General features: G+C 53.7%; 6 protein-coding genes across 6 annotated transcripts; 2 read left to right on the top strand and 4 right to left on the bottom strand.

Annotated features, from left to right (window-relative positions):
- Positions 1–330: 330 nt before the first annotated feature.
- CCM_01425 (phospholipid-transporting ATPase, putative) lies at positions 331–4,495 on the bottom strand (the record flags this gene model as incomplete). Its single annotated transcript, XM_006666581.1, has 2 exons — positions 331–505; positions 582–4,495. 2 exons carry the CDS (start codon positions 4,493–4,495, stop codon positions 331–333), a joined length of 4,089 nt encoding a protein of 1,362 aa, XP_006666644.1.
- Positions 4,496–5,646: 1,151 nt separating this feature from the next.
- Positions 5,647–6,796, top strand: CCM_01424 (uncharacterized protein; the record flags this gene model as incomplete). The annotated part of the gene is made up of 2 exons (XM_006666580.1): positions 5,647–6,077; positions 6,145–6,796. 2 exons carry the CDS (start codon positions 5,647–5,649, stop codon positions 6,794–6,796), a joined length of 1,083 nt encoding a protein of 360 aa, XP_006666643.1.
- Positions 6,797–8,412: 1,616 nt separating this feature from the next.
- On the top strand, positions 8,413–11,995 carry CCM_01423 (PX domain protein; the record flags this gene model as incomplete). The annotated part of the gene is made up of 5 exons (XM_006666579.1): positions 8,413–8,623; positions 8,946–9,080; positions 9,152–9,381; positions 9,449–10,174; positions 10,226–11,995. 5 exons carry the CDS (start codon positions 8,413–8,415, stop codon positions 11,993–11,995), a joined length of 3,072 nt encoding a protein of 1,023 aa, XP_006666642.1.
- Positions 11,996–12,827: 832 nt separating this feature from the next.
- CCM_01422 (eukaryotic translation initiation factor 3 subunit M) lies at positions 12,828–14,218 on the bottom strand (the record flags this gene model as incomplete). The annotated part of the gene is made up of 2 exons (XM_006666578.1): positions 12,828–13,572; positions 13,650–14,218. 2 exons carry the CDS (start codon positions 14,216–14,218, stop codon positions 12,828–12,830), a joined length of 1,314 nt encoding a protein of 437 aa, XP_006666641.1.
- Positions 14,219–15,080: 862 nt separating this feature from the next.
- On the bottom strand, positions 15,081–17,266 carry CCM_01421 (cell-cycle checkpoint protein kinase, putative; the record flags this gene model as incomplete). Its single annotated transcript, XM_006666577.1, has 3 exons — positions 15,081–15,475; positions 15,526–16,488; positions 16,552–17,266. The coding sequence occupies 3 exons, from the start codon at positions 17,264–17,266 to the stop codon at positions 15,081–15,083; spliced, it is 2,073 nt and encodes a 690-aa protein (XP_006666640.1).
- A 2,032-nt stretch (positions 17,267–19,298) lies between these two features.
- On the bottom strand, positions 19,299–23,724 carry CCM_01420 (ARF GTPase activator; the record flags this gene model as incomplete). The annotated part of the gene is made up of 7 exons (XM_006666576.1): positions 19,299–21,952; positions 22,010–22,076; positions 22,132–22,506; positions 22,572–22,705; positions 22,789–22,864; positions 23,376–23,392; positions 23,589–23,724. The coding sequence occupies 7 exons, from the start codon at positions 23,722–23,724 to the stop codon at positions 19,299–19,301; spliced, it is 3,459 nt and encodes a 1,152-aa protein (XP_006666639.1).
- Positions 23,725–24,185: the final 461 nt, after the last annotated feature.

Raw genomic sequence — 24,185 nt, 5'->3', positions numbered from 1 at the left:
AAAGCCGTCACTGATGGAATTGGAAAATACAAAAAAAAACATCAGGGCAGAGAAGGAGGATGTAGTAAAGGTCAGTTCGCAGGAGATGCCATACATGAAACAACAAGAAACATAATAAACACGCCACCTTTTCGCGCCCAACGTCCACCTCTTTTGGTTGTTCCCTTTCCCTAGCAAGAATTTGAGAGAAAAAGAAAGGCTGAAATAAGTTTTTGGAAGACTGGACTCTTCCGGCTTATTGTACGAAACAAGACAACAAGATACAGAATGTATCTTTGTCGTGCTGCACCCGACACACAACACCTACACTCTCATACACACAGGACGCGGCTATTGCGGACGTGAGCTGGCCATTTCGCCATACCGGCCACGGTTCTTGGTGGTGTCGTAGGCCTGCAGGACACGGGTCTGGCTCTCGTCCGCCTGGGAAAAGGCGTAGCCGCGCTGCTTCCGCATGCGCTGCACCTGTCGAACCTTGCGAATGGCCTTTTGAAACTGCTCCATCCTATTCGCGCGCGGTTAGCAAGGGGAAAAGAATAGTTTCGACGTGGGAGGAGCATATAAGGGGGGTGGTGACGAACCTGGGTCGGTAATCTTGAATGTTGTACTTTTGAATCTCTTGAATGTGGTGGTAGGTCTGGGGGCGGTACATGCGCTTCGCGTACTTCCAGGCAAAGTCGCGGAGCAGGCAGAGGCCGGCGAGCGCGACCGTCTGCAGCCAAAAGACGGGGCTGCTGTAGAGCCGGGGCACGACGCCGTGGTACTCGACCGAAAAGGGGATCATGGGCGCGACGGTACCGTAGGCGGCAATGAAGACGATCCAGACGGCCATGCTGCCGGGAATGGCCATGACGTGGTACTTTGTCCAGTTGTTGGTGACAAGCGCAGCCTTGCCGAGGACGGTGAGCAGCACGGCGCCGTAGAGCGCCGTGCCCCAAACCCAGTGGCCGGCCGTCTTGCCGTCGCCCTGCACCATGTCGCCGTACCAGATGAGCTCGGCAAAGATGTAGAGCACAATTGAGTGGTACACGGCGTTGGCGATCCACTGCCAAAACACCTTGAGCTTGAACGACTGGTTCTGCTGGCCCATCGTGTACAGCTGCGGGTAGCGGTCGAGCAGCCGCGCCGAGATGAATTGGTCGAGGATACCAATAGCCAGTGGCGGGAAGACGGTGTAGAAGACGTTGTAAAAGGAGAGCGTCCACGACTCGTAAATGACTTGCCCAGAGAAGACGTTTTGGAAGGCGTACCAAAACTGCGTCAGATACAGCGTAATGTTCTTGTAAAAGGAAAACAGGATCGTCTTGCTGATGCGCTGGTAGCTCCACGCGCCGTGTACGAGGAGCAGCTTGCGCAGGTAGCGAAACTGCGCAATCGACACGTCGGCGCTCCGCGCCGCCTGCAGGCCCTCGACACCGCTGATGCCCACGCCAATGTGCGCCGCCTGGATCATGGACACGTCGTTGGCGCCGTCGCCAATCGCGAGCAGGATCGAGCCCCGCTGGTACTTTTTGACCAGCTTCACCACGAGCGCCTTTTGCAGCGGCGACACGCGGCAGCAGATGACGGCTTTGCACATGATGGCCAGCTTGAGGAACAGCTGCTCCAGGTCCTTTTCCAGCGCAAACGTCAGCGACTTGCCATCAATGACGAGTGCCAGCGTCTCCATCTCAATCGTCCCGTCGCCTTGCGTGCGGATCGCGTCAAGTTTCTTCTGAAGGTTGTCCCGCGTCGCCTCGCTCGACTCCTCATTGACAATCAGGAGCATCATGTCTTCACTGAGAAGCTTGCAGCTCATGCCAATATTGATTGCGGTTTCCTGCCGGTCGCCAGTGAGGACCCATACTTTAATGTTGGCTTCTTGGAGGGTGTGGATGGTCTCGGGAACACCGTCCTGGAGACGATCTTCGATGGCAGTCGCGCCAAGCAGGGTAAAGTCGTGCTCGATAATCTCTGCCGCCTTGTCAAGCTCGTCGGCTCGGTTGCCACCGACGGTGGTGGCGGCCTTTTCGAAAATTTGTTGCCATTCTTGAAATTCCTGCTCTGGGACTTCTCGCATAGATAAGCACAGTGTTCGCAACCCTTCAGAGGCGTATTCTTCTAGGTGCCGCAAGGTGGCATCCACATGCGTGTTCTGGTCGTGCAGGCGTTCCAGGATGACCGTATCAGCGCCCTTGCAGTAACAGCGAATCTTTCCATCGGGGCAGCGGTAAATTGTCGACATTCTTTTGCGGGTGGAGTTGAACTCGCAGACGGCCAGAAGCTCGTATTGCAGCTCCTGTCCGCCAACCTCAATGATGACTGCTTTGGGCTTACGGGCAAAGAATGTGTATCCGAGTGTCTTTGCGCCGTCGACCAACGCACCCTCGTCGGGCGAAGCTGCTTGATACTTGATTCTGCCTTTCTCGTCTACCTCTGGGATGACGGTGTGGCAAGTAGCCAACAAGGCGAGGAAATGATCGATTGCGTCTGCAGTATAGTGACCCTCTGCCAAGTTCGATCTGAGTCGGTTGAAGTCGTGAATACTATTCTCGATGTCATCCGGAGAGGTAGCACGCCGGTCCTCGGGGACATTGTCCGAGTACATGATGCCACCAATGGAGCATTGCTTGAACTCCATCATGTTGCAAGTCAGAGTACCAGTCTTGTCGGAAAATACATACTCGACCATGCCCAACTCCTCAACTAAGCTAGACGTTCGGCAAGTGGCGGGGGTATCTGTCTTGTCGTAGTACATGTCCAGATCGTCGTTGATGAGGATAGCATGCCAATATTTTACCAGTTCAACCGTAACGAAGAGCGAGATGGGAACGAGGGCAGAGAAAAGAACCCAATACGTCACCATGTCCTTGAAGAAAGTCTTCAGGGCGATTCCAACACCAGAAATCTTGTCCAGATAGAGGTAGCCATAGTTGTGACCACTAACTTGGCGCGTAACCAAATCGCCAACCGTACAAGCAGCACTGAGGACAAGAAGCATGCCTACAAGGATCAGTACAAGGGAGTTGACCTGTCGCTCCACCTTGGTTCGCTTGATGGGAGCAGCTGTAGCATTGCGCATCAGCTTTGTCTCGTGACCAGTAAAGACGACCACACCATGAATCCAAGGGGTGTTTCTCAAAGTAGCACCACGAAGAACGAGTTGCTCCGGGTTCAAAGCAAGCTCACGCTCGCCGCCACCGGATTGCATAGTGAAAGTGGCCTCGTATGTATATAGACTGCTGTTTGGTTGTTCAGACTTGATGCGGCCCGTGAGACGACTCAACTCGCTGGGAGAGACCATAGTTGAAGTCTCGGGAAGAGCTTGCTTGATTTTGAGATTCGTTTCGCCATCAAGGTTTGCGGTTTCAATGTAGCAAAGACCTTCTGGTTCTGAACTGGCCAAGAGGACCAAATCCGCAGGGAAAGGCTCCTCTGATTCGACTCGAACGACATCACCGACTGCCACGTTGATCCATTTTGTCTGCGTGAAGCTAGAGCCTCGAAGGACTTGTGCTTTCGAGGTGTTGAGCGCATTATCGGCCTGTTTTCTTCGGTAATCTTCCACCAATTCTTTACCAGCAGATATCAAGAGCACAATAAGCAGAGGAGCGATGGTGGTGTATCGATTCGTGGGCGAAAGACCAGGAATTTGTTGCAGTGCCGCCGTGAACAAGAAGAAGACGTTGGCGACTTTGGAAAATTGTTCGAACAGGAATTTTGGTAGGAAGGTGGCAAAGTTGTACTTGGCTGTGGATATATGATTGTCGACGTACTTATTCTCGGCGTTTGCGGGAGGGTTGTTGAGGTAGATGACTCTAGGGCCTAGGGTCGAAGGATCGGGTTTACGGGAACCGAACCCAAATTTGAAGTTTCCTAGATCGAATCCGCCGGCACCGCCGCCGCTTTTCTTTTGTTGTGGAGGCGGTGCACCGTTGCCTCTATCGTGACCTCCCTCAGTCAGCGGCAGATCCATCTCGGAGTAGCCTTGGCCACGGCTCATTCGATTTCGGAAGCGGCCCAGGAAGCCCCCGCCAAGGCCAAGGACGCTGTTGCGGTTGCGCGCTGCTTGCCGCCCAGCTGTCGCGCGGCCTCCTACGGTCGAAGACCCGTCATTCTGGTAGTATGACGCGCGATCGGAAGGGTAGTCGTCGAGGTCGTCGGCATAGCGCTGGTAGTTGCCAAGCTCAGATGTCTGGCTGTACTGACGGTTTATGTATGGGCCGGCGGCATCGAGGCGGGAGGAGTCGGCGGATTGTGCAGTGCCCGCACCGGGCGGGCGGATTGGAGAGCTGTGCGTGGCGTTGGTCGCACCGACAAAGTCGTCGTAGGAGACGGAGGGGCGGCTGGGGGCGTCTTGGGCCTGGTTGTAGTTTCTCAGGAGATCATCATCGTTGAGCGTGGATCGCTGGCCCTGGCTGTAGACGGGCTGTTCGTTGTCGAGGTCTAGCAGCAGTTCACCGCCGGCATGCGACGACTGGCCGCCACGCGGACCCCCAGGAGGTCGTCCAGCCATGCTGGGCGGGCAGCGTGGGTGTGGTGAGAGCTCGGGGCGCGGGACTGAGAGCTCATGCGAATGTCAACGGCGGGCCAGGTGGCAACGGTGCTGGTCGTGTATTAAGCAGGGTTTCTAGGTTGTAGTCGCGAAGCAGATGTTGAGATGAAGGAGTCGATGGGACTGGGAGAAAGATGGGCTGGTGTTGGCGCGGGAATGGGATCGTCAACCTGCGACGTTGAAGATGCCAGAAAGCACAGCCTCCTTGAGCTTGCCGCTAGCTGGCGTGGCTGGCTGCTGCTACCAGTGGCAAGGCTTGATTTTCGGCACGGTGATTGCTCAGGGCCAGGGCCGGGCTGAGTGAGAGTCTGGTACCTAGTATCAGACTTGAGAACAAAGGCTCGTTTCTTTTTCTTTTGTGGTAAGTAGCAGGCCAATAATAAATTGGGCGAGCCTGACAAAGGCGCCTCAGAATACGGAGTAATACATGCCTACCTACGGATAACATAACAACAAGAAATGCATGTCCAGCCACACTTGAAAGGGGTTGGCTCTGCCACTCATGCCTAGGAGGTACCTTGGTACTAAGGTATCGGGTACGTACCACCTCTCTACCTTGGTCTAGGTTAGTACTTAGGTAGGTAGGTTAGGTAGGTAGGTACATAGGTGGGATGCAGTACCTGTAGGTAGAGAGGTACGTTGAACGCTCTGTTCAATATGGCATTTTAGAGGATGCCTAAAATAACTGAAAGTGCACTCCTCGTGATCTAGGTAGGTACCTAAGGTACGTAATGATGCCGCTCATGCTCGGCGGTTGTCATACATACATACGAATGTACCTACACACAACTTGGAACCTATCCGTACCTAATTATAAACCCCTAACCGGGGCTCGTGGCCGCTGAGCCACACCATTTGCCACGTTCCCGCCTGGGGCTGGTTGACTTGGATTATCTCCGCCCGAACTCTTGAGGGGTGGTCACTTGGATTCCGCCGGCGCCAGCTCCAGCTCCACCCTGCCGAAACAGAGAACAACGACTTTCCCAGACAGCTAGCAATGCAACATCGCAGAACCCACACAAGACAACAAGTCTGATCGCATCAGCCTTGTCTCTGCGGCCTCGGGCCGCGCAGACGCCGTGAGGTCCAAAGTTCCCAGTACAACACAAATCATGTCAGGCACAATCGCTGGCGCCTCGCCGCAAGCAACGACGTCGCCGACCCGACGACATCAGATCAAACGGTCCCTCTCCGAGTTCACGTCTCCGGGCAAGTCGAGTCGGGCCCGCAAAGAACGCCTCGGTAACGGCAACCACGAGGAGGGAAATAGCGCTGCTGGCAGCAACGGCAACAGGCATCTTCGCCAGCCAGCCTTTGCCCCGGGCGGCGATGCTCGCATGTCTCTCGACATGCCGCGCAGCAACAACCTGTCACCCGCCATGAGCCCTGATCAGAGTAGGCGAGGAAGTGCGTTGCTCCCGCAGGTCGTGCCACCATTTGCCAGGGAGAGCAAGGACAAGGAGGAGGGCCAGAGAGCGAGCTCAACGGAGAGCAGCAACGTCCAGCGGGGGCAGCACCAGGCAAGAGTTGCTGGCAGTACTGAGTGCGTCTATATATTGGCGAGGTATGCCATGTTGGGGACTCGACGGTAGCTAATCAAAAATACGCAGGACTTTAACGCAAACCCTCGTCGAGCTCAATGACTTTTCGGCTAATGCCTCCCAACAACTCGACGACGCCTACTACGCTGTGCTAGAAAAGATGAGCGCCTTGCACTCTACGATTACGTCGCTGAAGGGGCTTGCGGAGACGTCGCGCAGAATATACGATACCTTTGAAAAGGACTCGCGTGGGCTGGAGAACCAAATTGCCACGCAGTTAGGGGCCATGGGCCATTTTCAAAACCATCAGAGCAAGGTCACCTCGCTGCAGAAGCGCATCAACAAGGGCCGCAGCAGGGTCCAGGCGCTGAGTGAGCGGGTGGACACGGTGCGGCAGCGGATCGAGAAGTGGGAGAGCGCAGACCGGCAATGGCAGGAGAGGACGCGACGCAGGCTCAAGATTGTCTGGTCCGTCATGTCGGTCGCGGTGCTGGTCCTCATTGCACTCATGTGGACGGTAAGCCGCACCTCGCACGATGCGCGGGCGGCGGGTGACGGACCGACGGACGACCTGGGTCGTGCCATCGCGATCCTCGAGCCGCTTAATGTTTCCGACTCGAGGCAGCCGCCGGGGTCGGACGGCACGGAGGCGCAGACGAGAATTCTGTGGAAGACGCCTGCGCGGGGAGCAGACGGCCTGCGTGCCTTTGATGAGCTCTGAGACCAGGCGGGACGAAACGGGTCGTGCTTATTTCTCCGTTGGGAAATGTCGACGCCAAGAAGAGGGATTATATGCGCAGTGACAGCTCCACCGTCTGTAACGTGTATTTGATGCTGGGGACCAGCTTTTCCGCCGCCCCGAAGCTGGCTACATGAAGGCGCGAAGAGGGGGGGCTGCAGCGCAACGTCATGCGCTGCCACCACGGCGGAGCTGCAGCTGCAGCTCGGGCTGAGTAACTTTGCCTACAGCTGTCAACAGTGTAAGGCAGAATTGTACAGTACCTACTAATGGAACCTGTTTCAACGGCAAAGGTGGTAGTTCGCCCCGACTAAATCTGGGTTCGTCGCATCTTATAGCATTATGTGTTTGGTTATATTTTTATTTGGGCCGTAATTAGGTTCATGTCTGGACTCTGCCGCTGGCCTTTTTGATGGCCGGCATATGTTAACTATTATACCCCTTGTACTTGGAGAATTAAATTTACATTTTGATAGGTATCTAGAGGCGCTCTTGCAATAATACTGTATCGAGAAGCTTTGAACAGCGAGATGATACGCCGGCTATATGCTGGACCGGGGCCAGTGGCCAAGCCTCGAGGCTCATGTAGTGGTTGTGCAACGGACGCCTAATTCCATCACAAGGCAGTGCAGTGTTAAGACGGAATCGACAAAGATGGAGTTAAAATATCCGGGTCTTGTGAGTGCCAACAATAATAAGAGCCAGCAAGGATTACATTACAGATTACACACGTCGTCGTCGTGGCCAATTCTCCAGTCGTTGCCTGCAGCTGGCGCACTGCCTCGGTGCCAAGGGCGCGTATGCTTGGCCGAGCCACAGAATTGTTACCAGCAGTAACAGTATTATTGCAAGAGCGCCTCTAGACCAGATTGGGCCAAGAGGCATGTGTGTATACATGAGGACGAGCTGATTTTGCGACAACTCACAGTTGACGTTGAGGGCGTTGGCTTGGTGTATCTGCGTCTCCATATCTACCTTAGCAGCTATTCAGCGGGAACCTGCGGTACCTAGAGTTAATACCTAGCCGGGCCTAGGCCTAGGCGGGTACTTGACAGGAAGGATACGCATTCAGGATTGGTGCGGATGGGCGGGTTTTCTGAGGCGGTAATCGACTTGTACGAAATTCTGTGGCTATTCCCTGTGAAGCCAAAAGACGGCATTTGATGTGGCGTTGGGTTTTTTTTGCGTGCCATCACAAACGTGGATAAAACCGTCGTGATGTGACGCTAATGATGAAGCTAGGGGGGCGGACGTCATCGCTAGGCTCGGGCTGGTGGTGGGATGACTGGGCGCACATGCGACCGAGAGGCGAAGGGGAGGAGGGGTGACGACGGCAGATGGAGGGGATTAAGACGGGGGTTGGAGAGGGCAAAGTTGAAACCAGGAATAGAACCAAACAATGGGGGGGTTTTTGATGGCAAATTCCAAAGTCGACTATGCTTAGAGCAGAAGAAGTCGAATACGTTTTGAGCCAGCGTCATGGGCGTACATTGGTGACGAAAAGTCCAGAGGTAATAGAGTGGGCGCAGTTGGCCGAAAGGACCCCCTCTATGACTGACTGACCCCCGCTGTCCCACTACTAATGTGTAAGCGCCGCAATGCAGCAAAACCAGCACACCAGTGAGGGGCAGCTTCGGGCTGAGCAAGCGCTGTCCGAAAAAGCTTCCCCAGCTTATTTTGGCTTTGGCTTCAAGTCAGCCGCTCCCCAGCTCCTTGCCCTCCGCAGCTTTAATTCTTCTCCCAAGAATTTGTCGACGGACGAAGCACGATTTCCATTCTCCATTCGTCTTCTTTTATCCCACCGGCTTTGTTTGCCCTTCATTCTCATTTCCTTCGTCGTTCATCGACCCCACTCGATACCCTCCCAGTCACCGGTTTTACCGTTGCTGCGTATTGCAAGCTGTAACCAAGCTGGCGCAATTACCGCCCCCTTCTTCTTCCTCGATCTGAACCCTTCAGCACCCTCTAGTCGCTTCTCGTCCAACAATTTCATTTCGAGTGACGGAAGAATTAACCCGCTATTGTGTCAACACGACTGGCAACGCGAGACCGCGACACATAGAGACGATCTGCTCATTATCGATAACACATCAACCCGGCCGTTATTCCCAGGAAACGTCACTACATTCAGCCATGGCCGCTGACGACCAAGATACGCTCGTCGAGCCCACCGCTGTTGCGGACGGCACGCCCTTGACAATGACCAAGACCAAGTCCTCCGACCAACCCCCCGAGGGACAAACCCTCACCGGAAAGCAGGAACATTGTGAGTAGCCGCAGCCCTCTTCGCATATCGGACCTTTGCCCCAGTATCGACTGACGTACCACTTCCATTAGACCTCAAGCGAGAGCTCATGGCCGATCAGAGCGTATACGAAATCAACGAGCTCAATTCACCAACTGCCCTTCAGCGCTTCGGTGCCCCATTTCGATCCGAGCACGGCGAGATCTCCCCGCAAGAATCCGAGTTGCCCCTGCTACGATACATTTTTGTTCACCATGTGCGCGACTTTCCCTTCCTCGACAAGGCCCGCGAAAAAGAATTTTGGCAGGATAAGCTGCAAGTTGTATGTGTATCTACACCGGCTAGATAGTCCCAAGTACCGGTGCTGACGTCTCTCCTTACCCGAATAGTTTCTCGAATCTTTTGCAACCAAGCACATTTCCTCCTCCGAAGACCGCCTCGAAGAGACGAAGCGCAAAAAGCTAGCCATCAAAGCCCAAAAGATGGTCGAGCTCATGATGGTCTCTGGAATTGGCACTTCCTCTGGCTTTGAGGAGCGCATCCGATTTTCCGAAATCGATATTGTTGATGCCAACGCCATTGACACTGGAGTTATGCACACCATCCCCGAGGGAAATTATATCAACGGCTGGGACGTCAACGTAGCTGCCGTGCGCATAGTCTCAGTGAAGCGCAACATTCGCCAGCACAAGCACTCCGAGTTCATCCTCCGCGTCAAGAAGAAGGGCGAACTCGAGCATTTTGTCGCCCGCCGTTATGGCGACTTTGCTCGGCTGCACAAACGCATCCGCACTGAGCTGCCCGGCCGCGCCCTGCCTACACTGCCCAAGAAGAACAAGTCAAATTCCACAGCATCAACCATCATGTCCGCCTTTGGCGGTGGCGCTGATTCCGACGATGGAGCGAGTGTGTCCACCGTGTCAACCCGGCTTACTCGTCTCTCCGTTGAGCCTGATGCCCCGTCGGCTAGATTGGCACCCGCTGGACACCAAAGGGCCGGCTCTCTTCGATCGATCCAATCCAGTGCTTCTAGAACCGGGAACTCGCCTCGAGTATCTGCGGATGGGAGACTGGCCCCTGGTGGCGCTGAGCCGGACCGTGCTCCCAACGGCGATGTATGTAGTATTCTACAATGCCAACCGATCCGACCACTAACTGTATCACAGACTGTCGTCTTGAGCCGCGAGAACCAGCGAATTTCTTTGCGGTCATTTATTCGCTCTATGCTACATAATCCGCAGATCGCCAACACAGCTGCCATGGAGAATTTCTTGATTGCGGACCCCATCACACCTACCGACGAAGACGTGGAAGATATTATCCGTCGCAAGGCTCTAGATGAGAAGCGCGTTGAGGAGCAAAAGAATTTTTACGAAATCGCGCGCAAACGAGCGGCAGAGCTCGACGAGTACATGGAGCAGTTCCGACGGGACATTGTTGAACGCAACGGTCTTACCGTGCTCTTCAAAGAAATCAAGGAGAAAAAGACGATTGCGGATCTCAGCATACAGTATCGCAAGTTTGCCGAGTGGCTCCGCATCGAAGTCGCTGCCGTCATTTACCACCTCTTTCTGGCCGAGGACAACTCCCCCGAGGTATTTGCGCAGGCACGCAGAATCCACTCATTGGTGCCTTATAGCATCATCAAAAATGTCATTCGCATCGCCAACCCAGCTGCCGTCATGTCAGGCATATTGGACGTTTTCATGGCGCAACCCTTTGGCACGCGCTCCTTGCTGCAGCGAATCTTTTCTCTTACCTTGAATGACGGCATTAAGAGCTTCCAAAAGTCTATCGACACCCTCAACACTAAGATTGGCGACCCGGTCTTTTCGGAGAAGCTGCAGCTCTATACGAGGGCCGATGAGCACATCAAGGCTGCCGTTCGGCAAGAGGCCGAGGAGGATAATATGGATCTTGTCGTCAGCATCTTGCGCTCGGATTTGCTAAAGCCGGAGTTGACGGGGCCGCAAGTTCAACGCCTCTTTAATGCCTACGTCGCCTTCAACAATGCCGTGGAAAATATTGACGAGGAGCTGAAGCAAGGCGCCGAGCTCTTCTCCCATCTCAAGCAGCTGCTTAAGCTGTGCACCCGCCAGCGCGACAAGGCCATGATGTTGACTCTCGTCGAAGAGCCCGTCACGCTGCAGCTCTTCCGCGACCTGTTTACCATTTTCTACGAACCACTCGTCCGCGTCTACAAGTCAGCCAACGTATACAACAGCGTGTCCGACTTTGCCGTCTTTTTTGACGACATTATCCAGACGGTGGACAAGTGCCGCGAGCAAGACGCCTCGGCAGACCCGAACCAGACGGTGCAGGCCTTTATCGATCTGTGCCAGCGTCACGAGGACAATTTTTACAAGTTTGTCCACGAGGTCCACACGCACGACAATGGACTCTTCACTCAACTCATGGGGTGGATTGAAGGGATCCTGGAGTTTTTGCGTAAAGGCCCAAAGAACGGCACACTCAACGTCAACGCCCTCTTTGAAGGCGGTGTCAGCACGGGCATCATTGACAAGGACAAGGCCGTCGAGGAGATTAATGCTCTCATTGCGTGGCAAGAAGCCCGCAAGAAGTGGCACAATGACAAGACGCGCCAAAAAATGGCGGCCGAGTCCAACACGGCCGGCGCCAACGGCGGCCTGAACGGCAGCCTCGTGACAGGCCTGAGCTTTGACGTGTCCGACTTTGGCCTGGACAGCGCGGATATCGAAGACTTTAACAACTACCATGACGAGGACTCGGAAGACGAGCTGGAGGCCGAGGCCGAGGACGAAATGGACCCCATTGAGGCGGAGCGCCGCCGCAGACAGAAGCAGCAGCACACGCTCCGCCGCCGGGCTGGCGAGCCTGTCAAGCCCGCGATTGGCGAGGTGTACAAGCTCAAGGAAAACTTTTTGGTCATGCTACGCCAAGTCCTTGCGGACTAGACCATAAGTAGACCATGCCGCGTGCAAGTATGGGTGAGATGATGGATATTTGCTATAGTGTATGGGGGGTTTGTTTGCATCACACAGTATTGACTGACTACTGTTGTTCATCTTCATGACTGCTTTTTGGCCTATGATATCACACTGGTTAACATGGTATTCCTGCATAATTGCATTTTGTTCCTTCACATCATCCCAAGTCCATAGTCACCAAACAAGACTTAGTTGGTTTGTTGTAAACTTTTTTTTTCTTCTTTGTTGTAAAAAATCGTCATTCGCTCTGTAAAAAACCCAAATTTGAAAGAGGAGAGAGAGAGAGGGAGAGAGAAATTACAAAAACAATAAAAAGAGGCCCCCCTTGTATTCTCTTTCTCTTTCAAGGCTTCTCCAATAACTTTTTCTTTCTATTCTGAAAATGGATCCCGAACAGATGGTGGTTATAAAGTTGCCAACTTGGTTGACTCGATTCGGAGTCGAGACATGTCGTTTTTCCTTCTTCTTATTTTTTTGTCCCCCTTCTAGATGCCGTTTCGTCTCATTCATGCCAAAACAAAGAAAAAGCAGGCAACAATCATGCCGTCCGCAGCATACGTTTATGCCCTCGTCCGCTACTCCCTGAAACACAGAAGACGGAGAGAAGAAAAAAAAAGAGAGAAAAAAAGAGGCCGCGGTTGATACCCGTTGAGTAATTGGTTGACAAGGGTTTTCTCAGTCGTAAACGTCACGAAAAAATCTTATTCGTGGTAATTCATGACGGGACATTGTTGACAGAGAACGGCCCCCAATGATAATGTGTGCTGGAAATAAAAAATAAATAGGTCCCATATATCGTTTAGTCATCGTTGTCGGTGCGCTCGCGCTGGTGTCGGCGGCGGTCACCGCCCTGGTTGCCGGAGCCGCCAGTGGTGGCACTGGTGAGCTTGCGTTCCAGCTCTTGGGTCTCACGCTCACGGGCCGTCTTGGCAGCGCTCTGCTCCTGCTTGAGGACGGTAAGGACGTTGTTTAGCGTGGCGCGCCAGTGATCCACGCGGTTGGCGAGCTCTTGGTACTGCTTCTGGCCAAAGACGCGGTAGGTGACCTTGTGGACGAGGAACATGCGGCGCTGCTGGGAGAGCTTGCCCTCGACGAGGCCGGCGCGGACCACGTCAATGGTCCACCGCTCCACCTCATCGGCGGGGATCTGGAGGGCCTTGCAGATCTTGTCGTAGGCAATCTCACGCGAGGGTGTGGCGGCCGCGAGGCTGGCAAAGGTCAGTAGGCGGATCTTGCGGTGTAGCTTTTCGCCGTCGAGCTTCTGCTGCGCGACCCAGCCCTCGTGTTCGTCGTTGAAGTCGTTGTAGTCCTCGAGGTCCTGCTCGGCAAAGATGTCGAGGAGCTGCGAGTAGACGGGGTGCGTCTCGGAGAGCGTCTGTATCGAGGGGATGGCACGGAGGTCCTGGAAGAGGAAGTAGCTGTTGGAAAGAATGGCGATCTTGACCGCGCGGAGGGCGAGTCGCTGGGCGTCGTCGGACGTGAGCTCCTCCTTGTCGTCGGCATCAAAGGTATGGAGCGCCTTGAGGAGGAAGTTGTAGCTTTCACTACGACATTGCGGTGTTAGCACTTGTCCTACATGTAGATATACGCCGCATGTACACGACGTATCGTCACAACATACCTCTCCTCGCCAGCCTCGGCGGCCACGTCGGCCACCTCTTCGTAAATCTTGCGCTCAATCTCTTCCCCAGCGCCCCAGGAGTCCAGCCACTCGGGCAGGCGCTCGAGGTAGGGTCGCAAGCTGTCAAACATGCCATGGGCCTTGAGGAACTTGAGAATCTCCATGAAGACGCGCGCGCGGATGGGGTCGGCGGGCTCGAGCAGGTTGAAGACGGTGGACAGGGCATTGAGCGACAGGCCGGCGCCGTGAACGGGCGAGTTGCCCATGGGCTTCGCAAAGTTGGCGCAGAGGGCCGGCAGGTACTTTTTGGGGTCGGACGACTGCAGCACCAGGTGGATCATAAGGTTGGACGCGGCCGTGTACTCCTTCTCGGGGACCGTGTTGAGGGCGCTCGACGCCGCGACGAGCTTGGCCAGCACATCCTCCTTAGACGGCGCCTTGTCGCCACCGCCCAGCAGCTGCTTCGCGTCCTCGGCCTTGAGGTAGTCGGCCATTTCTTTGGCGAGCTCCTCAAAGGAGCCATCGACGAAGAGCAGCTGCGGCTGCGCGTCGCTCTTGACAGCAGTCATATTGTCGGTTGCGTCGGGGGTTGTTTTCCTTTGTCGATTTGAGAAAATGGTTGCCGATGGAGATATGCCGTGGGTTGAGTGAGACTTTTGCCCTCGATTTGGCACCGTTGGTATCGACGAAGGAGAAGGGATACGCAGAGGCGGGCTCTTTACCACGATACACAATAGGCGGGGAGTGGGAAAAATTGGACAACACGAATAGAGAGGTTGACTCAGCGGAGTGGCCAGCACAAAACAGGAGGGAGTGGTTCCAGGTGGGCGTTCTTAGCGTCGACTTGTTCCCGTGGCACGCAGTCCCAGAATCAGTGAGGGATTGGGCTATCAAAATGTGATGAACCTGGGGCAGTTTGGAATAGCCCTTGTGGCGGGGCCTTCTTCTTTGGCAGTGCGTCCTGCCTCGTCGCAGCACACTTTCCAGCACGAGACCCCGCCAAAATTTCTGCCGCATCAAAATGTGGGCGCTAAGCGAGAGCGGTGATCTAGTATAGAAGCAGGTGACTCGGCACGTGATCCTGCGTCCAAGAGCTTCACCAATCTCACAACCGACATACTGATAGAACCATCGTTTTTTTTTGTAACGGTATTTGTTATAGACTTTTGATACCCCAAGCCACCATTCCAACGTCCACCCTGAAACCGAGTCAAGTCAATCGGTACACAAACAAGATCCACCAACGACGTCGCCGGCGGCTCTGTCCTCGTCAAACCCAACATGGAAAACAATGCCGCATATCTATGTACAGTGTAAACAAACAAAACAACAATGCCGATAATAGAACGTGGCTATACAGTGAAAACATTCCAGAGAGAAAGAACAAGATGCAAAAACAGCGTATGAAAGCGGCATTCTCAGTGACTCCCCTTATTCGCCTTTGCCTTTTGCGTCGTCAGGGTAGAGGACTTCGTCTCCCTTGCCACCCATCCTCATGAATTCCGCGGGAGCTCGCTGCTCCGACGGTGCTTGTTCACGGGGAATGTTGATGACCCGATCCTTGGGGTTGAAGACCTTGACTGGGTTCTTAGCATTGCCAGCCGTGACATGCTCAGGAATCAGCACCTGATTGTAGTGGCACAACAGGGTACGCTCTCGCTTTGCGGCCCTACGATTCACCTCAAGACCAGCGATGCCACCGACGAGGCCACCGGTGCTATCATTAACGCTCATCGGTTGCTGTGTAAACCATGGATGGGTAAGACATTGGTCGACCGTGAATCTCTTTTCAGGGTCGACTACCAGCATGGAATCAATGAGGTCCACTTGGGACTTGTTAGCTTGGTCATATCAGGGCAGGGTTGAAATCACTCACAAGCTGGGTCACCGACAGAGTCCCAGTATGGCGACGGGTAGTCGAAGCGGCCGCTCCTAATCTGCTGGGAGAGTGTGTAGGGGAAATCGTGAGAGTAGAGCTCGTCAGAGAATGGCGGGAAGCCGCACAGGCAAATGTACAGTACAACACCCAATGACCAAATGTCGACTGCCTTTGTGTACTTGCGTTGCTTAGAATCAGCAAGAATTTCAGGTGCGACGTAGCTGGGGGTACCGCAGAGGGTCGTAGTGAAGGATTCCTCGCCAATAATCTTGGCAAGGCCAAAGTCTGCCAGTTTGACGTGGAGATCCTTGTCAACTAGAAGAATGTTTTCAGGTTTGATGTCACGGTGCACAATGTTGCGCTCGTGAAGGTATTTGATACCATGGAACAGTTGCTTGAAGAGCTTCCTTGTCTCGTCCTCACTGAGCTTGGACTTGGCAACGATATAGTTGAAAAGCTCACCCTCGGGAGCGAGTTCCAGAACGAGGTAAACGCGGTCACGTTCACTAAACGTGTCTTTTAGACACAGCACATTCGGGTGGCTCACGGCCATGAGCATACCAATTTCCTGTTGAAGACCTTCTGTCTTAGATTTTTCTTCGACGCCAGGTGTCTTGGTGAAGATTTTCACGGCATAGCGCTTGCCTGTGGATTTCTCAATGCACAGGTAGACCTCGGCAAAATGGCCCTTTCCGAGCTTCTGGAGCAGCGTGTATTGTTGCAAGAATGCGCTGGTGTGACGACTCTTGGGGTAGCGGAAGACGAATCTGGCACGACCATGGACAGCAATCTCATCGCCGTCTTCCAGTTCGCGGCGCTGATTGCGGCCAACGATGGCTTCGTTGACAAATGTGCCGTTGCTGGATAAGTCCTCAACAATTGCAACTGCGTCATTGCCGTTGTTTTCAGTAAAAATTAGGCAGTGGCGATTTGAGACAACTCCCTCGCTCACGATAATATCTATCATCTGTCAGCCAACTGACCTACTCATGACTGGGCACATCTATTCAGCATGAGACTTACCGCACTCTGGATGACGACCAATGAGATATCCACGAGACGCAATACCGCCAATCTGTGTGCGCTCATAAGCCTCCTCTTCATGAATCGCGGGTGGAGTTTCACCGACATTTTCCTTCTTCTCGGCATCAGCGGCCAACTTGATCGAGTCCTTGTTTGGGCAGGCGCATCGCTTCTTGAGAACCATGGGCTTGTCGCCATACTTTGCGTCTAGCGGAACAAGGAAGCCCCATACACCCTCCTCAGACTCGGCTTGGGCGTCCTCGGCAAACTCGAGATGCCTGTCAAGAAGCTGGCTGACGGGCTGCGTGTCCTGGGGCGGCGAGGAGAGGCCCTGTAGCTGTGCGTAGCTATCGTCGGCCTTGCGCGGCGTCGTCTCCTCGACCGTCTTGGCGCCGACAGGCGTGGGAGTAAGCTCCTTGGCGTCGCTCGAGCCGTACGTCGCATCGTTGGTGAGCGGGGATGGCAGGTGGTTGTCGCGGGAGACGGGCGTCTTGTCTTGCGTCTTGCCGTTGGGCGCGCCGCGGGGCTCGACGGAGAGGCGGTCGGAACGGCGAGGCTTCTTACTCTCGGTCTGTTCGTCCGGCAGCGAGCCCTTTGCGACGAGGACGTGGTCAGCGTTGCGGACGAGGAAACCAAGGAAGAAAAGTTGGGCGGCGCGAGCATAAAGACTTACTCGAGGCCGCTTGAGGTTGCTCTTTTCGCCGCTAGGCGACATGGTGAAGAGCAGGGCAAATAAAGAAGGAAAGAGCACAGAGATCTATAGCAGCAGTAGATGGAAGCCTGGAAAGGTAGCTAGACAGCCAAGGTCTGAATGCCGAGATCAAGGCGGGCAAGGCAGGGAGGCTTTCAGCAACGCGATCAATCAGGAGAAAAAGAAGAGGAGAAGGAAGCAAGAGCTAGAAATGTGGTACGGATGCCTTGCCGTAAATACAAACCCGCCGGATACAGTGCAACTATTGGATTGGGCGTGACGAGCCGCAGCAGAGCGTGTTGGATAGCTGAAGAGGAACAGAGGGAAGCCTCGTGCAGGCTCGGGGTGGGCTGATAGAGTCACTGGAGTCACTGGAGGCACTGCCGCCAGAGTGGTTGGCAAGAGCAGGTTGCACTGCCCTCGAAGCAGTGCTAGAGTGCTAGATAGCCTACGGGGAGCGATCAGTAGCAAACGCTAACAACGGGGCAAGTACCTAGTTGGTGCCGCTTTTAGTCGCGACTCAAATGCGCAGTGTATGTATCCCACCTGATAGCAGAAAATAGCAGAAAGCATGTAGATCAACAGTCAATAGCGATATCAGTTCTGAATATTGCTCCGATAATCTATCAACACAAACCTGCTTTAGCACCCAGAAACGTACCAGAGCATGCCAATGGCCCTTACCATGTCATGTAGACCCATGCAGCCTCGCCGAGCACACAAAGCGGCGCTCACGCTAGCTTCAGCGTGCCCGCAAGTAACTCTGTCACCTATTTACAGCTCAAGAGGTACATACAGTGGGTGTAGGTACGGTGTAGGTACTTAGAATCCTCCCATCCACTCTCACCCGCCAAAATAAGTCATGAGCGTGACTGGTAAGGCAGCCGACCAGGCGAACCATTCACACCCTGGACAAGGCGTCACTCCCCCTCCTGAGCGCTCTGAACATGGGGACACCCCGTAATGGAGAATATTTTTTTCGATCGCGAGACTTGTCATCATTCTTAAGTTAGTTTGCGGTACTCGCAAGAGAAAAATAACGGGTTCCTGCATCCTCCCATCTGGCCAATGCACCACGCCCAGATCTCTGCGAGATTGGGAATGGGGATGGGTACTGCAAGAGAACGCCGGCACTAACTAGACCCTTCGCTATCACCTGCCGTCGATTCCTTCTGTTGTCACGTGGAGGAACCGCGTTGCATAGACGGCGTGACTGGACGCTGTTGCAGCTCAACGTCATTTCAGCTGTCATCCAAACCTTCGTTCTCAATTTATCCTCCAGATCACAAGGTATGATTCTTCTTTAAACTATCGGAACTGTTGACTGGAGAAAGCACATAGACCTCACTTTTTCCCTATGTATTCATTTCATTGTCGATTCCTGTCATTATTAATTACAGAGTACCTATGTTCCGTACTTTAATGTCGTGTCCAAGCTTCTGTCAATATGCATTCCGGTAACAAAAAAAAACCCCAATTCGACGAAGTCCTGGAAAAAGAATGCCGAGCCAAAAAAAAGAAGAAACCCCCGAAAAGCAATGCCATGAAAGTCTATAGCCTTTGGGCGCCTATGTCATGCAGCCCGACTACTAGCCTTTCCATACATCCAATCGTCAAGATGCGCCTATAAAAGAGAGGTCGCCGCCATTGTGCTGCTCCTTGCAGCACGTATAAAAATCATCGTGGTAATTCTTATGTCGCTGTCCTGCCGCACGCCTCGACTCCTTCTTTCCAGCAGATTACATGGCGAGTCGTTGCCCCAGAAGAACAGACCAGGTGTAAAAACAAGAATACAGACCCGTGCTGGAACGGAAAGGAGAACGGCATACGGCATACACCGTTTGCCGAAGCAAAAGCGAAAATTCGTAAAATAGCGCCGCAAAACCAAACCGATCCCATATTAACATCCCGCCGCTTGCTTCAATAACCGTATCCTGTTGTTCATCCGTCCCATTACGTCGTGGTGATTTAGTCGTTCTGCGTTCTTGCGGCAATGTACTTCAATCATGTGGTAGCATAGGCCAAGCCCTGTCAGTCGATCCCAGAGGCCATTCCCCTATTTCTCGGGAATCGGCGACCTGGCCAGTCTCCCACCTGCGCTTATGCGCTTCTGTAGTTTGGTAGCTTCCGAACGTGTTCTTTCCACCTCGTGCCCGTTGCTAGAGAGCACCTGGGCCGAGTCTCTAATTCCTGCTCGAGTCTTGCCCTGCTTTTGCTGAACGTACAGCTGTGCGAAGCGGCCCAGCGGGAAGGCAGGGAGTGTTGACGGGATCTCGGCCCCATTCTGCGTCAATAATTCTGCCACCGGAAACGGTACCTGCTTCCCGTCCTGATCTCCCGCCGCAGCTGGCATTGGTGATGGTGACGCTGGGTCAGCCGCTGCCAGCGCCAACCACACTGCATGCGTCCCCCTCATCTTGTCGACAGCGTTGGGGTTGGCCTTGAGCGCTAGAGCGTATAAAACCTGCTGGATTTCGTTCCTTTTAATGGCTGCGAGTAGTGTCTCATCCGGCGTGGCGTAGTGCGACAAAGTTGATGAGATTGGTCGCACATAGCTTCGGTTGACATATTTGTTGGTGATAAACCTAAGTCGGAGCTCGCGACTTGCCTGCGGGGCAAGTTTCGCAGCGACATCCAGAGTCGATTCCCAAATCATGTTTGAAACCCGATTTCCGATCAAAATGAGCAATTCGACTATATCGACAGTAAAAGACTTGATATCGAGAGTCAATGATCGCACCTTGCTGATATGAGTGCCCAGTGATCGATGGATACCGCTGCACTCAATGCAGAGGATGATACCCAAGTTGATGGACACCCACTCTACCTTGGAGCCCGATCCACAGTCAGCGCACCAGTGATTGCCTTGGTCATTGTCTCGAAGCATTTGCAGCAGTTGATCAGGGTTCTCGTCGTACCCCGAGCTGTGCGTCCGAACGGGTACGGGTCGAGCGCCGACAGTAATTCTGCGGAAAGGGATGCCGCTCGAAGAACTGTTGTGAGAATGACTGCTGCTATGCATCAGGGACTGCGTCTTGCCAGTCAGAATAGAGCCAATGTCTCTTTTCATGGATGATTCAGTGCTTGTGTTTGCTGGCGCTGCATATCTTTCACGGCCACTTCTGCCTTCGACGGCGCTTTGCAAGGCATTGTTGATGGATATTATCCAACTGTTCATGTCTTCTTCCGATGTGGCTTGATAGACGCGCTTGAAATTCGGGGTAATGACCTCAAAGCAGAAGCGCCGCTCCGCATTGCGAGCCTCACGCACTGATGCCATTCTCAGGTCGATGGGGTCCATATGTAGATCTAATCTTTGCTTCCAGTTGCTGTATTCTGACAGTTGGCCTTGGTCAAGCACAATCCAGAACTTGTGCCAGCCCTGTTTGTTGAGGTTTCGAGGATCGACATGGCCACCCGGACGATTCAGCGCCCAGAGGAGTCCTTCTTTGCGCTGCGGGACGGAGTCCTGCGAGGGGTTTGGTTCCTCCAAGTCGCGGTAACCCTTGAATTTGGTGCTTTGAGAGGGACTCGCTACGGCTGAGGGCAGGCCTGGGGGGTTGACCAACTCGACACCAGAGGTACTGGTCTGCCCGCCCAAAGATGTTGACTTGAGTTGGGAGCCGGTGCTATCGGCCCTGCCCAACTCCGAGTCAGAATTATGGCCCGTGTTACCATTAGAAGACGCGGTCAGAGGCGGGGCAGGGGCAAGGCTTGCATGTTCCGGCTCCAGATAGGGAGTGTTACTCTTTTCCAGCAAGCGTCGCTTTTCTTCGCGTTCTCGTCGTTGATATTGGTATTCTTTGTCGGCCTCGGTGACTTCGGAGGACAACGCGTCAAGCTGCGGCAGAAGAGCCTCTATCTTCTTTGCCGTGGCGAGGAAACCTTTGGTCTGTGAGTCGGCGTACTTGGTTAGGTGGGACAAAACTTCTTGCTCTTTGCGTCCGCCATGCAAGTCCTGCATGAAACTGGAATAATCAAATCGCTTAAGCTCAAAGTTGCGTCTCTTATTTTGATACTTGGAGTCGCTGTCAGCAAGCTTCTTGGCCTTGACCGAGTCGTGGCGTTGGCCAAGGTACCGCGATACGTAAGAGTAGTAGTCTTTGCTTTCCTCCTCAAAGTCGCGCTTCTTCGATTCTGCTTGCTTGATATCAAGCTGGTAGAGCTTATTGATAGGATCAATGATAATCCTTTGCAGATTGGCAGCATTTTGACGGTCGTAGCTAAGAATTTCTCGGGCAATCTTGTCAAAATAGTGCTCGAGCGCAGGTTGGACTGCATTGGCGTTGGTAGTGGACGCTTCGCGCAAAGCGTCCATGAAAGCAACCAAAGCTTCATTGGCCTCAAGTTGACTAGTATGCGCCTGCTCGGCCCGTTTGAGAACCCTCTTCATTTGGGTGCGCATGTTGCCAGTCTTTTGCTCGAGGGCTTTCAGAGTGGCGCGGAAGACGGGACCATCATCCGACACTGACACATCCTCGCCAGGTCTCGGACAAGCAAGGTCGACCTTGTAGGGCTCCTGTAACTGGGGTGGTATCGGTAGCGAAAAGGTTTCTAGTGCACCCGGTAGCGGAGATAATGGCACCTCATCAACGTCGGAGTGCAAGCGAGAATCTACTGATTGGGCGGAAGCGACACGAATCTTTGGGGGAGAGCCGAGTAGAAAACCGGGAGTTGGCGAGTTTGGCTGACTGGCGTAGACGGGAGAGGCTGTGAGGTGTATTAGTGGGAAATCTACAATCAAGTACGCTAGAGAGAAGGACATACATGCTACCCAGAAAGAGAAGCTGGCGAGGGCGTGCAGGCGGTGCGCGCGCGAATCATACTCAACAAACTAGATCATGTCAGCAGACAAGCATATACGACACACGAAGGCACCAAGCACGTACACTGCAAGAGTTTCTCCAGCCGCCGGTCCTGTCCTCAACGGGCTTTGGGGGCTTCCATTTCCAAGTCCATTCAAATGTGACGGAAGAGCTGCCGCTAGTCGAGTAGTCTCCGACGAGAGCGACGTTGTCGTTTTTGTGAAGGTTTGGGTTGGCAAGAAACTCGCGTGTTACGAGGTTTTCGACTTCGCGAGAGGTAGAGCCGCAGACAAATGTTAGTCCAGATATGGTGGTATCGAGGGCAGCGGCAGTCGCATCGGGAGGAGGGGAGGCGGGCTGGTTTGCCGAAGGCTGACGCAGGACAAAGGTGAATGTGAAGATGAGCTCGTCGTCGCTGGTGAGCTTGAGCAAGAAACCCGAAGCGCCGGGTTCAGGATCCTATAGAGCGCAAATAAAGCGATTAGAGAGAAAGAAATGGTTGAATGCGGGTGGCGGCAACGGACTTGGACAAATTCTACGGGGGCCTGCTCACCACCCGTCCGGCTAACGGACAGCTTGGTAGCAGGGAAGGCATTCGGCGTGACGTGGACAGAGGCGCGTTTCCGCGGATTGGTAACGATGATGGAAGAAATGGTGACTAGAGAGAAAGTGTTAGGGGGTTGGCTGCAAAAGGTGCATGGTGCAGGCTGCAGGCTTGAAGGGGTCGCGGGGATGACATACGTCGATTCTGGTCCCTGAGGTAGAGGGCCGCAGCCTGCTCGTCGGGTCTGCTGGTGACATTGCCCATGTTGACGAGCTATGGCAGCAGCCGCGGACGAGGGTGCAGAAGAAGAAGGCGCCGGTGCGAGGCAAGCAGACTAGACTCGAAAGGAGGAATCGAGGAGTTGAAGAGTGATGTGCAGTGCAGGCACTGCAAGGAGCAAATATCAAAGGAAATGCAGGCAGCGCGGGGCTCGGAGGCTCAGAGGCTCAGAGTGGGACAAGAGCAACGCCCGTCATCTGGCTGAGCGGCAGAGGTGAGCGGCACGGCGAGGGAGGGCGCGTAGCGAGGAGCAAAACGATGCAGGACGGGACGGGGCGACTCATGGATTACGGGATGAAGGTGGTAAGAGACGGAGGTGAGTGATGGCGAGGAGATGGAGGAGGAGGAGGAGGAGGAGGAGATGAAAGATGGTAGTGATAGTGGTTTGCGGTTGCTCTGTGGTTGTGGTCAAGGTTGTATGTATGGTAGGTACCTGGTACTAATCTGTAGAGTCGATACCTTTGAGAGGGAGAGGGCTGAGGGTGTATTTTGGTGGCGAGCGAACCAGCAGGAGCAAAGTGACTGGAGGTATAGAGTACCTAATCTGCATGCTCGCTTATATGGTTTACGATGGTTACTGGTACGGCTGGGCTAGCCTGTTGCCTTGGACAAGCGGCTCCATGAGGATCTTTATTTCATTCAAACTGCCCTGAATTTAGCGGACCCTCAGTGGTCATTTGTTGAGCACAAGTTTCCACTGGGTACCTACAGTACGTACCTAGACAGGCAAAGGCAGTGGACCAGGACACATTATCATTCTGTGGTAGTCCGTTATAATTTATTTTAAATCTATATAATTTGTATGGGTGCGACGTAAGCCGTGTCGGCAAATGAAGCTTATCCGGCGATGGCATATTAAGATGGTGTCTTTTGTCGGAAACTTTATTGTTGCGCACCAAAGCAGTCATTCAGAAGCAGGCACCGCGTGGTCTGCCCAGCCTGCATGCATGCACAAAGCCCGTATCACCCATCGCTTACAGGTTGTAAAGAGGTAGGTACTAAATAAGGTAACAGTGGGGACGGTCTACCTGTTTGTACTTGTCTGTTCGACAGCGATATCACGAGGACCGCTGGATGTGGACAGATGACTGGCTTATTATGTATGTGTTCATTTTTTGATGTTGAATATCATTTGGTATTTTGACAATTTTCCGGACACATGAGACACATTCAACCTGTCTTTGCTCAATTGTCACTACTGTCTATCTTAGGTACCTTTCGATCAGCGTATTGTAGGAACTTATTTTCTCGTGACTTGCCAGCGTGCGGCGCCGGCTTAGGGAACTATGCTCGCAAGATGCAGAGGGCCCTGATT

The sequence above is a fragment of the Cordyceps militaris genome (assembly GCF_000225605.1).
Source record: "Cordyceps militaris CM01 unplaced genomic scaffold CCM_S00001, whole genome shotgun sequence".
Taxonomy (NCBI): domain Eukaryota; kingdom Fungi; phylum Ascomycota; class Sordariomycetes; order Hypocreales; family Cordycipitaceae; genus Cordyceps; species Cordyceps militaris.
The sequence above is the reverse complement of the archived record's forward strand: the minus strand, read 5'-3'. Positions and strand labels throughout refer to the sequence as shown.